This window comes from Oryx dammah, unplaced genomic scaffold (genome assembly GCF_014754425.2).
Source record: "Oryx dammah isolate SB20612 unplaced genomic scaffold, SCBI_Odam_1.1 HiC_scaffold_3, whole genome shotgun sequence".
NCBI lineage: Eukaryota > Metazoa > Chordata > Mammalia > Artiodactyla > Bovidae > Oryx > Oryx dammah.
In genome coordinates, this window is record NW_024070187.1 from 89,781,921 (window position 1) to 89,797,665 (window position 15,745).

The 15,745-nt window shown below is 41.7% G+C and overlaps 1 protein-coding gene across 2 annotated transcripts in view; it reads right to left on the bottom strand.

Moving 5' to 3' along the window:
* Nucleotides 1–554: 554 nt before the first annotated feature.
* The window catches only part of SDAD1 (SDA1 domain containing 1), a 31,045-nt gene continuing 15,854 nt past the window's right edge, over nt 555–15,745 (bottom strand). Inside the window, exons 11-22 of one of the 2 annotated variants that reach the window (XM_040237096.1) lie at nt 14,816–14,919; nt 13,161–13,218; nt 11,920–11,978; nt 11,247–11,323; nt 9,633–9,730; nt 9,450–9,526; nt 8,630–8,753; nt 7,083–7,177; nt 6,801–6,991; nt 6,608–6,692; nt 5,660–5,821; nt 555–1,450 (exon numbers count right to left, since the gene is read on the bottom strand). In XM_040237096.1, the coding sequence (XP_040093030.1) occupies nt 1,403–1,450; nt 5,660–5,821; nt 6,608–6,692; nt 6,801–6,991; nt 7,083–7,177; nt 8,630–8,753; nt 9,450–9,526; nt 9,633–9,730; nt 11,247–11,323; nt 11,920–11,978; nt 13,161–13,218; nt 14,816–14,919 (1,178 nt within the window). In that variant the 3' untranslated portion in view covers nt 555–1,402. The remainder of the gene's footprint in view (nt 1,451–5,659; nt 5,822–6,607; nt 6,693–6,800; nt 6,992–7,082; nt 7,178–8,629; nt 8,754–9,449; nt 9,527–9,632; nt 9,731–11,246; nt 11,324–11,919; nt 11,979–13,160; nt 13,219–14,815; nt 14,920–15,745) is intronic. The other variant, XM_040237097.1, reaches the window with a different exon arrangement.

Consider the following 15,745-nt stretch of genomic DNA (forward strand, 5'->3'; position numbering starts at 1 on the left):
AAGCTACAGACCCTAGGCCATTTTGAGTTTTATTTACTTCTGGAGCTAGACACATACACAGGGAGACAGTTGAAAAATACAAAGAGGAGGGAGCAGTTTCAGGTCTGAAACATTCAAACATGCACTTCCTGTGAAACACTGAAGCTGCTGGGGGTTAATGGAGGGTTCTTTTCGCCAGGCCACTGCAAAGTAATCATTAATCATTGAGGTCTTTGTAACTAATCCCTCCTGGTATGGGCTGTCTTAGGAAAAGTCACAAAGTTTCACTGAAGTAACACTGAAGTTGAACTCGGAAAGTAAACAGAAGATGCTAGAAAAGGAATAAGAGAAGTGGTTTTACAAGCTTCTGAGTGGGCAGAACATTGCCTTTTACTCTAGTTTGAAGCAATTTTTCCGACTATCACAATATTATCTAAGAAATTTGAGACAAAGGGCATCAAACGATTTCCAAATGCAGAAAGTTGCAAACAGCTGACCATGGCTCTCCTGGCCCTTGGAATCTACTCAAGTATGCCTGGGGGAGGGAGATAAGACACACCACGTGGCACACAGAGTACCTATTTGACATTAGAAACCTTTTATTGAGACAAGGCCAACAGAGGGCTGGACATATTACAGGGTCAAGGAAGACTGAGGAAAGTAATCTGATTTCTTTTTCCTCTGTGGAAGAGTGGGAAGCCCAAATAATGAACAGAAGCCACTCTGAGATTAATTTATACTTAAGGCAATTTAAAAAATGAGATCTTAGCCAAAAAGCCTATACCTGGCATATTAAAAAAATTACAACTTTTGGATGGATGGACTAAAAAGGCTAAATTGTCTACTCAAAATCTGTACAGCAGGAACCTGTTTTCAGGGGGTAAGCCTATTTACAAGTAAGATCCTCTTACTCTTGTAACATTGTCCTGTTTTAAGAAAATATATAATACCCATCCTCTGCAGAGTTAGTCCGTAAGGCCTCTGTGACTCCACAGAAGTATAAACTGTCTACTATAGAACTATTTATACAGCAGTGTAAATACATATTGACACACTTGCCCCTCGCCCCATCCTACAAACAGGTTATAAATATCTTGAATAAGAAGTTATGGCTCATTCATTTTTATATCTTCGGTGACAACAGGCACTCTCTCTCACTCTTTCTCTATACATGTGTATATAATTATTTTCTTCCATGAACACTAAATGAAAATGAATTTATACCACAACTGTTTACATTTCAAACATTCCCACCATTACCCATCTCTAAAATAAGAACACCAAAAGCTACCAAGTTTACTGTGGTTTTCACAACATAGTGCTTCTGGACTTTTTAATGTAAACAAATATTCTTAATTTGCAAGTTTTCAGAGTAATGATACAAATTTAGCATTCTCCTTGGAACGGAAGACTTGCTTGGAAGTTACTTCATTCTTTTTCTCTTTTTCAAGAGTGCATCTCGTAGCGCCAGCTGGAAGATAAAGAAACAATGAAGTAGACATGATCTAGAGAAGACGACCACTGGACCAGTGTTCAAAGTGAACCTGTAAATATCCTCAGAAAGTTTCACAGTTCCCAAAAGAAAATGAATGGAATATTAAGTAAAAGATTATGAAGAATAAACCTAAATTTAAAAAGATAACCAAGGCCACTGTGTACCTTTTAAGTTTGTGATGAATATTATTCCATTAATTCCCCAAGCACCCATCACCTTTTGAGTCCTAGAAACTTTAACGCATTTGGGGGGGGGGGGTGTGTGGAAGTTGCCTGGCTCTGTATCTACATATTCAAACTTTTTGAATTTTATGATTTTAAGTTATTGATTTCTTGCCTTTAACTCAGGTCTGGGTCTTAGTATGTCTGTGTAGACAGGCAGAATAACTGGGACACTTATGGTAGAAAAAAATTAACAAGTTTCTTTCAACCTAAGTTGCATGACTAAGAAGGTATTTCTGAGTTAGCCATATATGTATTATTTTCATATCTGTAAAGTCAGTTTAATTATACTATCCGTTCATATTGTTATACATTGATTCAGTTCAGTTCAGTTCAGTCGCTCAGTCGTGTCCGACTCTTTGCGACCCCGTGAACTGCAGCACGCCAGGCCTCCCTGTCCATCACCAACTCTCAGAGTTCATCCAAACTCATGTGCATCAAGTCGGTGATGCCATCCAGCCATCTCATCCTCTGTCGTCCCCTTCTCCTCCTGCCCCCAATCCCTCCCAGCATCAGGGTCTTTTCCAATGAGTCAACTCTTCACACGAGGTGGCCAAAGTACTGGAGTTTCAACTTTAGCATCAGTCCTTCCAAAGAAATCCCAGGACTGATCTCCTTTAGAATGGACTGGTTGGATCTCCTTGCAGTCCAAGGGACTCTCAAGAGTCTTCTCCAACACCACAGTTCAAAAGCATCAATTCTTCGGCACTCAGCTTTCTTCACAGTCCAACTCTCACATCCATACATGACCACAGGAAAAACCATAGCCTTGACTAGACGGACCTTTGTTGGCAAAGTAATATCCCTGCTTTTTGAATATGCTATCTAGGTTGGTCATAACTTTCCTTCCAAGGAGTAAGCATCTTTTAATTTCATGGCTGCAATCACCATCTGCAGTAAATAAGTTCAAAACTGGGAAGCTGTGGAATAGTCACATATGGTTAAGAACGATATATTAGCTAATAATACATCACCAATGCAATGGACACGAACTTGGGCAAACTTCAGGAGATGGTGAGGGACAGAGAGGCCTGGTATACTGCAGTTCCTGGAGTTGTAAAGAGCTGGACACAACTGGGCGACTGGACGACAATTAGCTAATAATGTTGTAACTCAGGTTATATGGATTTAATTCCACTCATTAAACTTTGTGACAAAGCACAGGCCACTCTCATACATATATCAGGCCCCTTCCTCGTTCACACCATCTGAACACCCTGCAAGGTCCTCTTCTCTTTCTCTTCTCATGTGCTTTACCTTCCTTCTCTAGTCTCACCTCTTTTGGGAGATGCTCTATAAATACACCATCCAATACAGTAGCCACTAGCTATACATGGCTGTTGGGCAATGAAACATGGCTAGTCCAAATATTCCCTGGTAGCTCAGTTGGTAAAGAATCCACCTTCTGTGCAGGAGACCCTGGTTCGATTACTGGGTCGGGAAGATCCCCTGAAGAACGGATAGGCTACCCACTCCAGTGGCCCACTTCATCGGCTTCCCTGGTAGCTCAGACAGTCAAGAATCCGCCTGCTATGCGGAAGACCTGGGTTTGATCCCTGGGTTGGGAAGATCCCCTGGAGAAGGGCATGGCAACCCACTCTAGAATTCTTGCCTGGAGGAGCCTGGCGGGCTATAGTCCATGGGGTCACAAAGAGGCAGACACGACTGAGCGACTGCGCACAGCACAGAGCACAAGTGTAAAACACACTGTGTTTCAATTAGCTCAAAAACAAGAATGTAAAATGTCTCACTTAATAATTTTCATATTGATGACTCTGCTGGCCTAGAGGGAAGGACAGAATAGAGAAAATTAGGAACCCAGAGTCAAGCTTCATAATGAAGAGACCCTGAAGAAAATATAGGACAAAGAAACAAACACAGAAGTTCTGGTCATGGCAAGAAAACCAGAGGAGGAAAAAGCATTCTTGAAGGAACGTGTGCGCATGTCCAATGAACTCTTAACTTCCTCTTAAAAAATTCTTTAAGACAAATATTTGATACTTCCAGAGGTGCTGATGGGAACAAAGTAGGGCTTCTCTATCATGCCAAAGAAAAGCTGCTAAAAATAGAGGAAGTGGGGAAGGAACACTCCTAGCTAAGTGTAGCAAGATTATAAATATCTCAAAACAAGGCAAGGCCTGCCAACTGCCAACTATTTCCTCAACTGTAAAATCGTACAAAAGGCAGGGAAGGATAAACTAATGGATTTAATCAATTCAACCATGAATTTAAATTGAATTGGGAAAATTCAATTTAAAATCTTTTACAATTAATTAATTAGTTTTTGGCTACACTGGGTCTTCATCGCTGGTCGTCTCCAGTTGCTATGAGCAGGGAGCACTCCCTAGTTGTGATGCACGGGCTTCTCACTGCAGTGGCTTCTCTTGTGGAGCACACTGTACAGCACGTGGGCTCAGTAGTTGTGGCACACGGGCTTAGCTGCTCCTCAGCAAGTGTGATCTTCCTGGACCAGGGACTGAACCCGTCCCCAGCACTGGCGGGCGGATTCTTAACCACTGGACCATCAGGGAAGTCCAAGACTATTTTAAATCTTTAATGGCATCTTTCCTTTGGGCTTTCAACAACTTCTATTCAGAATATTGTCATTTTATTACTTATACAATGCTGCTCAACAGTTGTGGAGACAGCAATGGCACCCCACTCCAGTACTCTTGCCTGGAAAACCCCATGGACGGAGGAGCCTGGTAGGCTGCAGTCCATGGGATTGCAAAGAGCTGGATACGACTGAGTGACTTCACTTTCACTTTTCATGTACTGGAGAAGGAAATGGCAACCCACTCCAGTGTTCTTGCCTGGAGAATCCCAGGGACGGAGGAGCCTGGTGGGCCCATAGACGGCAGAGTTGGACACGACTGAAGCGAGTTAGCAGCAGCAGTAGCTAAACAGTTGAGAACTAGCAAGTTTAAATAGATAGGGAGGCCTTCAGGGGGTACCTTAATTTAGTTCATTCTGACTTGGTTCCCGCACAGACGGAGCCCTGCCCTGGAGAGCTGGCTCTCACATTTGGAACTGGGAGGTTCATAACTGGCTTGCAATTTAGGAACGCTGGTTCAGGATGCGGCACTAACATTTACTTTACCTGATTTACCTGATTTACCTGATTTCCTAGAGATTCTTCTCGGTACAAGTAGATATATACTCTGGTACATTCCCAGTAGACAATGATACAAAAACAAAAATCTGTTTTACTATAATAACAGGACTACTCGCCCAAGACAGAAAATGGATAAAATAAAATGCCAAAGTCCTATAAGGGCACACAGAGGAAGGACCATGCCAGGGACAGACTGTTTAGTCTGTACTGCTCTCCTGAAGCTGTTTCTGAGACACTGTTGTTGCTTAGTCACTCAGTCTTGTTCCACTCTCGACCCTGTGGACTGTAGTCTGCCAGGCTTCTCTGTTCATGGAATTTCCCAGGCAAGGATACTGGAGTACATTGTTGTTTCCTTCTGCCGGGGATCTTCTTGACCCAGAGATCGAACACGCGTCTCCTGCGTTGGCAGGCAGGTTCTTTACCACTGAGCCACCTAGGAAGCCCTTTCTGAGATACTACCACACATAATAATGTTTTTTGGAGAAAAGCACCAGGCATATAACAAACACTCAAAAATTATTCTTCAGTTGAGTTTTATATTGTACTTCACAGATGCAATACCAAGAGACTCTTAGCATAGGAATGGACCTTAGCAATCATTTAGCCTAAACTAATTTACACAGAAGAAAAAAAAAAAACAAAAGTCACATAGCTGAATCTCAACCAAGTTAGGTATAGGATTTACATGCCCTGACTGCTCTCCACCTCTCCACGCTCTCTAAGAATATAGCCCATTAATCCTGAGACACATGTTACACAAGGTCTTAGAGGGCACAATTCCCCTCACACATAGACAAGTCTCAGACCACCACCACCACTCTGCCTAGTCAAGCTTCGGGCTGAACTCACCTGCTTTTCTCGGAAGGAACGCTTACTTTTTGACCGGACATTATGACTATGCCGCACCATCATGAAGTTCTTCTGCTTTTTCTTCTCTTTATTGGTGGAACTGGAAAATGGATTCATTTTGGTTTTCTTCCTCACAAATTCTTTTCGGTCTGTTTTTCCAGCCTATTAGCACACACGCACAGAAAATACCGTGGCAGGAGTTAACGCATCAACACACACGTCTCCTCTGTGGCAGCTCTACTGGAAGTCAAGGATACGAAGGCAGATGGAACCCAGTCCCTGCTCCTTGGTGACAGTTCAGCCCAGGGGAGACATGACTGTGATGTACTGTAATGGGGCTGGGGAGCACAGTGGAACAAATGGCTTTCAAGAGGTCAGAGGAGCCTCTGAGAAAGGGAGACCTCGTGAGCTGTTCATTGCAGGGTGAAGGCCTTTCTGGTGAGGAAAGGTGGGAAGGGTAGAGCATTTCAGGAAGTAGCAATAGTTTATGCACAGGTGTGGGGAAGAAACAAGGGTTTTCACACTTATCTAAAGAGGTGTCAGTACCAATGGAACAGAGGGTGATGTGGGGACTGTTTGGAATGGTGTCTGAAACAATAAAGGCAGAGAAAATGAAGCTGGGAAGGCAGGCAGGCTCCAGCTGTCTCTGGCTTTTCTTTAATGACTATAAACATTCCACTGCTTTTCTCATAGCTTTGATAAATGGACTGTCGACTGTGCACCTCCTTTAAACTGGGAAAATGTTATGGTGCCTTTCTGCGCTCCACAGCTGGTCTTGGATGGTGGTTACGTGGCTATCAAGTTGCTAAAACTCATCTAACTTCCCATCTATGCCTTCTATTCTATGTTAATTATAGCTTTTCTGTGCCTATACAAGTTTTGAGTCGTATTTCACTTCACTGTTATCTGCTGTCTTTAAAGAACCAGGCAATGACATGCCTCACTCACCATTGCAGTTGCTAATCTTGTCTCCTTGTCAGACTTTGGCTTTTTATGAAGGCGTTCGATGTCCCGAAGAGAAAGTAACTCACCCCTGGGGTAAAGAAAAAAACCATAATATCAAACAAGGAGAGAATTCCTTTTCCTATGACTTTCATAATCACGTGAGCTGACTGAGGGCCTGGTGCATGTGCCGTCTTACCTGCGCTCCTCATCACTGTCTATTTCGATGTATTTCCTCTTTTGGGCTTTCCCAGGGGCAGCGTCAAGCTCTTTCCTCATCTGGGCCATTCGGATTTTCTGGAAGTCTTCCTGACTTAACACTCGACTAGTGCTGACGGCCGCTGCTTTGGCCTTCCGCTCCTCCAGGGGCATGCTGTTCAGTTTCTCGGACTTGAGAGAACACAACACAGGCTTAAACGGCCATTAGCTCTACTGAGAGCATAGCCCCTCAACACTTGGAACAAGAACTTTTAGGACTTACGATCTCTTTCTGTTCTTCGTCGGAAGAATGGTGCACGTCAACCCATTCACCATCAGAATCTGCCTCGTCACTAAGACTGGCACTCTCCCAGCCATCTGCATGAAAAAGAGCGTGTCAGCACCCCTGCCTTCTGCTCAGCACTCATGGTACACTGAGGCAAATCAAGCAAAAGAAAACTTATATAATGAACCTCAAGTAGGGGCTCACTAAGAGTTGGGTAGTAGTATTGTTAAATAAGTCACATCAATTTAACTAAGTCAAGGAATGGAGAATAAGCACTGATTAAGCATCCACCATGAGCCAGAATTTGACAATCTTTCTCTGACCGACGTGACTCAACAAAAGAGGAGTAGATTCTCAAGTTACATAACCTGCCCCAGGCCAAAAAACTGCTAGAAATGCAGGCTATGCTGAAATTAGGAAAATCACATATGACTCCAGAGCCTGTGTTCTTTCCACCAAACCAATCATGTCCGTCAAAACTGTACCTGTATATTTACAGTGACTGCATATGAGTTATTTAACTTTTCTAAGCACATTTAAGTGTTTGAGAAATTAGCTAGAAACAAATCATTCAGGGAACCAAGGCAGAGAATTCTGGTTGTGCAAGAACCTTGTAGACCTCTCATTAAAAAGGCATCAGAGTTCCTAATGGAGCTACTGCAGAGAGTTTTCAGAGTCAAGGACAGCTGCAGTTCTCTCAGTGGACACCCACATTCTGACCCCAGCTCTTAGGCATGGCACACAACCACTCACGAGAAGGCCCCAACTCCATCTCCAGTCTCACAGCTTTCTGTGCATCGCCTTGTATCCTACATTCTAAAAGTTTCCTAAATCCTTTGCCTGGAAAGTCTCCACTATTCTACAATTGCTCACTCAGCATTCAAAGTATGACTCATGGCTCACCATTTCCTTGAAGATTTATTGAACCTCTGAGGCATACCTGACCTCTCTCCTGCCCTTATACCTGACTCTAATCATAAATCTTGTTAACGCTTTATTAGCTGTTTATGAAAAATTCTCAAGGACAGGAACCATGTCATTCATCTTTGCTTTGACAGTGGCTGGCTCATAGCTAATGTTTAAAGTTTTGTTGAAATAATGAACAAACAGGAAGATAGGACTCCAGTAACCAGTGCAATAAATGCTAGCTTTGGAAATCAGAATGGGGTTCCTCAAGCATTCCTCAACAAGTTCAACAAGTATTCTCCTTCAATGGGAGGATTGCTAGAGACTGTAATCCTCACCATTTTTTCTAGGCAATAACAACAAAAACCCATTATCTTTCCAAGTATCAAATAGCATGCCCTTGATAAGGGGCAACCAATCTGAAGGACACAAAAAGGCATTTCTACCCTAGAATGTCAGTTCCCTCAGAGCAGGAACCACGCCCATCACTGCCCATCAATACCTGCAATGCCCGCAGCAGCGGTCATTACTCAGTTAACATCAGCTGAATGAATGTCCAAACAGTATAAAGATTTCAAGGTCAATATAGATATAGCAGAATTGATTCTGTCCTGAACAATGGTACAATAAAAACAAACCTTCATCGCCTTCAGCATTTTCTTCTTCAACTTCCAGAATTTCTGCTCCTGGAATGTAATCTTTAGCATCCAGTTCTCCATATTCTTGCACTCTTGCTTCTATGGAGGCTTCTGTAGGTTTACCCTAAAGGAAAGGAACTAGTTTTTTGCTTAGACAGCAAAACATTATTCATGAAAAGGATTCTCTAGGATTATGAACTCAGAAGAAGCACAAAAAATGGAAGCAAATGAATGACAAAAACAGTTCACCAATGTCTTGGGTCAAAGTAAATTCCCTCTCAAAACTTTGCCCACTGATTTCTTGCTTTCTTCTGAACTACCCCAGGAAACTTTGATTCTTAAGTCTCGAGATCTCTGCTCTTGCTACATACATACATCTCATTTCCTCCCACCTCAATAGAGGCAGTATCTGGTTAAGGAATAGCCTGTTCAATGCTGTCATCAGCTACAGATCTGAAAAGGTCTATAAGACTCATTCAGTATCAGAGCATATACCAACTATAAAATAGTTAAGGAATAGTATTCAACTTTATTCTGAGTTTAAAGAATAAAACTACATGTATCACCAACACTGTGAATGGAAGCATCAGAAATGTGCTCAGTTGTGCCCGCCTCTTTGCAATGCCATCTAGTTCAGCTCCGATGGCCTGACTGTAGTCCCCGCCGGCTCTCTCTGTCCATGGGATTTCCCAGGCAAGAATACCAAAGTGAGCTGCCATTTCCTACTCCAAGCACCAGAAATACTCAAACTCAAATTGGAGGAAGTGACTCTCACTTTCTGAGACCAAGTCCTTGATCAATATATGTATGCTTCACCTACCCGAAATTTTTTTTGTAACATCTGAGGATTCAGTGTTCGGAAAAGCTGAATCAAAGTTCTAGCAGACATCATCACATCTGGAAAATAACAGCTTTAACTAGAAACTTCAGAGCAAAGAGTCTATTGAGACAAAATTGAGATACTCTATACTCCTTCATCTACTGAGAATAACACAGCACTTACTCTTATCTTTGTGTGTTTTATACTGAGCCAGGTCTTGCAGAAGTTCCTCAGTCATGGCTAAAGGACATCGAGCTGTTATCTCTTTTATAGCATTGATTCTAAAAAAAGAAAAAAGTGAAATTAAAAAAAACCAGCAGTTTCATGTGGTTCAACCCAAGAAGATTTTCTGAAAAGACTAAATCACAAGGAATATAAGGTCGGTTTTATAGGGCTGAGGTCCCTGGTGGGATGTGAGAGTGGGCAGCCTCAGAAGGGTTTGTTTCCACACAGTTTACTGCTATTTCCTCTATTAGAGGAATAAGCAACATCGTCACCTCTAAAATACAGGCATGCCTTGGACATAGTGCAGATCTGGTTCCAGAACAATGCAATAAAGCAAGTCACACATGTTTTTTGGTTTCCCCATGTATATAAAAGCTATGTTTCAACTATAATGTAGTTTATTAAATGTGCAACAGCATTATGTCTAAGAAAAAAATGTTTTAAGCCTTCCCTGATGGTTCAGATGGTAAAGCATCTGCCTACAATGCAGGAGACCCAGGTTTGATCCCTGGGTCGGGAAAATCCTCTGGAGAAGGCAATGGCAACCCACTCCAGTATTCTTGCCTGGAAAATCCCATGGACGGAGGAGCATGGTAGGCTATAGTCCATGGGGTCACAAAGAGTTGGACACGACTGAGCTACTTCACTTTCACCCTTAATTAAAACATACTTTACTGCGAAAAATGCTAACCTTCATCTGAGCCTTCAGTGAGGCATAATCCTTATGCTGGTGGATTACCAAAATGTTACACAGAGACACAGAGTGAGCAAATGCTGTTGGAAAGATGTCACCATTAGACTTGCCCCACGCAAAGTTACCAGACCTTCAATGTGTAAAGCAAAGGGCAATAAAGGGAGATGGGCTTGTATATGTTGGCAGCATTTATTCACCAACTCTAGGGGAAACTGTATTAGGTCAAGTAAAAGTCTTTTTTTTTTCTTTTTAAAATGGAAAGATAACTGCTTTACAATGTTTTGTTGGTTTCTACCGTACATCAACACGAAGCAGTCCTAATTACATATACATCCCTTCCTCTCCCTCTATTCCACCCAAAAAGTTAGTCTTTAGGGCTGTTATCTCCCAGAATGTTTTCCAAGTGAGATAAAAAGCAGCTGCTCAGCATACTGCTTAGTTATCAGAGCAGACTGGACATCCTAAACCAGTGCTCACACTCACTAACTGCTTTCAAATCAATCAAAAAGGTCACTGAACTGCTTTGGGATTAAAGAATCATTTAATAATGAATCATTTATTCCAGGGAAGACAGGAATTCAGGGTAGCAGACAGGGAAAAAATATTTAGACAGCACACAAGCATTCATTTGAAAGAGTAAAAAGCTAGTTAAAAAACAAAATGTTGATTAGAAGGACAGAAATCTTTTCTCTGGCTCAAAATTCTAACCAATAAATTTAAAAATTACCAAGAGAAGAAGAAAAATACTGAGAAAGCGGAAGTATATTTTAAGTTTTTTTCAGAGGGCACATTTCAGCTGAAATTTCACATCTTGGTAACGGAAAGCAAAGCCAGTAGGTGAAAACCACTGCCACTGCCTCCAGCCACGTTCTACGTACCCTACTGTCATGACTTCTCCAGAGTTCTTGTCAGTAACAAAATTGTTGGCCACAGTCATGAGCAATGACTGGATGATCTGAATGGGATGGAAAGAAAGGATATGAGTATTGGTAACATGTCTCCAACTACTCAAACGCTTGACAATGAAGGGATGATACACTATCACAGTGGAAAAACAGCCCTCCACCTTCGGTCTGGGAGGTGGAAGGAGCAAGACTGAGGAAGACAGAAAAGTAACTCTACTTTGGGTGTCGCTGTCTTCTTGGCTATTCTGATATTAAATCTGGCTCTCCTTTAATCTGAGTTTTCAACATTGCTTTGACCCAGGTATATCCAACACTGTTTTAATCAAAGAAAGGAACTACCAGCTTTGAAAAATAATCACTATATAAATTCACTGATATTCTTGCCTTCTCTAGGATAAAATTTGGCCACTCAACAAGAGTTCTCAACCACTGGTTCAAAACAAACTTTATTTCCTATAGTAAAATGTTTTTATTTCTAAAAGTAAACTTCTCTATAGAAGTGTCCTTAAGAGCTAGTGTCTCTTCTACTCAGTTTAAGAAGGCGGAGAGGACAGTAATCTCTGTGGGAAAAGCCACCATTATATACTCAGTGACACTGCTATGTACTCACTAGATCCTGACAGAAGTAAAGTTTAAGAGTTCTCACCTCTGGGGGTACTAAGTGATGAGATGCTTGTGCAGCAAACAGAAGGATCTTCGTTACTTCTAACAGTGTAAGAGATCAGAAAGGCCACAGTCAGTCAGTTTACAGCCCTGTCTCAGGACCACGGCAAACATGGCGAGCACACACACCGGCCTTAGCACTCCTGCTGAGTACTCCGCCTGGAATACCCAACTCTCGGACGTCTGCGTGGCTCACTGCCTTGCTTCCTGCTCAGCTGCTGCCTCATCAAAATGTCTCTCCTGACCACATAATCCAAACAGAACCCACCCTGGCACTTTCTATTCCCTTTACCTGCTTCCTTTTTTCTCAAAATACTTATCTTCACCTGGACATATGATATACAACACTCTGTGGATCTCCCTCTAGAATGTAAGCTCTATGAAGGTTAGAGCAATACTTTATGTTCACTGATGTCTAATGCAGTGCTCACTAGGAATCACTAAATAAATGAAAAAATATAAACATACACATATACACACACTCCCCCTTTAAAGAAGCAGTATATATAAAGAATCTGCCTGCAGTGCAGGGGACCTGGGTTTGATTCCTGGGTCAGGAAAATCCCCTGAAGAAGGAAATGGCAATCCACTCCAGTATTCTTGCCTTGAGAATCCCACAGACAGATGGCTACAGTCTATGGGGTCGCAAGAGTCGGACACGACTTAGCGACTAAACCATCCACATATAAAGAACGAGGCCTTTGGCAAACAAAGGGAGGGATCTTGGTCTTTCTTCTTTCTATACCTCATAGGACTGAAGTGAGGATGAAACAAGATGACTACATGGGAATCACTTAGCACAGCATTTGGCTCATGCTGAATGTTCAATAAATGTTCACTTCTTTCCTACTTTGGTTCAAGTTCAAAGGCAAAGACAACCATTACTTTCTTTTTGCTTTTATTTTTTTCCCCAAACTTTAAACTTTTTATTTTGTATTGAGGTATAGCCTATTAACAATGTTGATGTTTTTAATTAAGAATACAAATAAGGACAATGAAAGCAGTAAGGCAAACCCTGGTATCTATTACCAAGTTACAGTAAATAGTCAAAAGTCTTTTTAAGAATTTTCCATATGAGTATGGTATTACAAACAGACTTGCTTTGAGAAACCAAATATTTTAGAGTTTTTCACCCCCAAATAACTGTAATTCCAGAACCAAAGACTCTGAATGGTTATTCTAACCCCAAGGCCACCAAAGGAACACAGCAAGTGGAAGTCTTACCTCTTTGGTGAGGCTGTAGAAACCTTTGCACAAAGGGGTAGAAGTTGAAGAGAAAAAGCTGTGGAGAAAAGAATGCACAAACTTAATATATAAACTCTGCTGAGCTGCAGAGTTTCAATGCTCCATGATGTAATTATATCACCAAGCTCAACTAACTGGGAGTCATTTTTTTCCCCCTTCAACAAGTATGAGTGATCCAGGATGATTCAATGCATTGTATTAATCAAGGAAAGGAAGGCTATGTTCCAATCCTCATTATGTCAAGGCAGAATGTGTACACAGAATAAACCAAGGGAGGAAAGGCAGTCAAAATGCAACATTCTACTTTTAAATTGGTGTGGCTACAGAAGCAATTTTTTAGTCTTCAAAAGTAATAGTAATTCAAACCTGAATAGCACCTAGTGTAATCTGATCACCAAAAAACCCACAGTCTAGTTTTGTTACTGTATACCAATTAAACCATACTGGAGAAATGACTCTGAGCTCCACCTAGATGTGGGCTCCAAAATCACTGCAGATGGTGACTGCGGCCATGAAATTAAAAGATGCTTACTCCTTGGAAGGAAAGTTATGATCAACCTAGGCAGCATGTTGAAAAGCAGAGACATTACTTTGCCAACAAAGGTCCATCTAGCCAAGGTTGTGATTTTTCCAGTAGTCATGTATGCATGTGAGAGTTGGACTATAAAGAAAGCTGAGTGCCGAAGAATTGATGCTTTTGAACTGTGGTGTTGGAGAAGACTCTTGAGAGTCCCTTGGACAGCAAGGAGATCCAACCAGTCCATCCTAAAGGAGATCAGTCCTGAATATTCATTGGAAGGACTCATGCTGAAGCTGAAACTCATCTGAAAAGACCCTGATGCTGAGAAAGACTGAAGGCAGGAAGAGAAGGGGATGACAGAGGATGAGATGGTCGGATGGCATCACCGACTCAATGGACATGAGCTTGAGTAAACTCTGGGAGTTGGTGATGGACAGGAAGGCCTGGCATGCTGCAGTCCATGGGGGTTGCAAAGAGTGGGACACAACTAAGTGACTGAATTCAACTGAACTACCTAGATGAAAGTGATGAAGATCCAGTTATTAAAGCAACTGTAATCTTTAACTTCAAGAAGAAAAACTTTGGAGATGGCCTAATCTTGTTCAAAGCTCATCATGTGAGAATAAATTTTTTTCTATTTTAGTCACAGAGCAAAAGTAGGACCAGAAAACTAAATGGCAAGACTTGTGTTTGATATAGAGATGGATGTTTAATTGCAGTCAGTTGTGAAGCTCCAGTTTTCATTTCTATCAAATCAGACTTCAATTACAAATCACTTTTGCTTTCCTGTTGAGCTCAAATTCAGGTGTGACTTGAAATTACTGCACAAATGTAACAAGAATTGACTGATGATCCTGCTTGAGAACTGCAGCCAATGGAGAAAAACCAATTTATTCTTAAAATGTTAAGTTTTTCTTTTGGAAATGGAATAAGTATATTCACTCATGTCTACTTTCATTTTTATCTTGGTATTTGTCTATACTGCATGATATTCAATAAAGAAGCCTGTTTCACTTTTTGATTTTTGAAGAAAGCAACATATTCAGAGTTGTCCTTTTACCGAGAATTATTCTACTTTTAATATTCATCAAGAGAAACACAATGCAATTCAAACCTCGTGAATTCCCACCAATCTGGAGATGAGGTTCATGAGCATCATCTTCACTTCAAACCTCTCCTTGGAGCTCTCCAGCTGCTTCAGTAGCTTTTCTGCAAAATCTGGAAAGAAGAAAATAATCAGATGTATACTGTGGGCCCACGGTCTGCACAATATTATCCAACAAGTGTAGAGAAAAGTGGTGGTTTGATTGTTGACTCTAACGTGACTGTGCCTGAAATCACTGCAGAACCAGGATGAACTGACAGGACAGGTGGAAAGACTTACACACAAGCAAATATACCTTTGATGGTGCCCAAAGTTAAGTCTTAAGGATTCCCAAGATTTTCAGCATCAACATCGAGTGACTGTGTGACAAACACTCTAAGACCGTGCTTCTTAAAGTGTGGTCCACAGACCACCTGCAGCTGTCCACCATGTAGCTTATTACAACTACTGAAATGCAGGACCTACCCCCAGACCTACTGAAAATCAGAATCTGTACTTTAGTAGGATCCCACAGTAGTCTGTATATGCTTTAAAAGTTTGAGGAATACCGACCGAGAGGAAGGGTCAGTAAACTGGAGTATGGAAAGCATTTAAAAGCCCCATTGCCAGGGGAGGGATAGATTCGGAGTCTGGGATTGACATGTAAAACACACTGCTATGTTTAAAACAGATAACCAACGGGGATCTACTCTAAAACAAACAAACAAAACAACAACCCCATTGCCCAATCATACCCCATATCAACTAATCAGTCTCTAGGAATAACAGGACCTAAGTACCAGTATAAGTGAAGTCGCTCAGTCGTGTCCAACTCTGCGACCCGTGGACTGTAGCCCACCAAGCTCCTCCATCCATGGGATTCTCCAGGCAAGAATACTGGAGTGGGTTGCCATTTCCTTCTCCAAGTACCAGTATAGTTTCATAAAATTCCCCAACTGA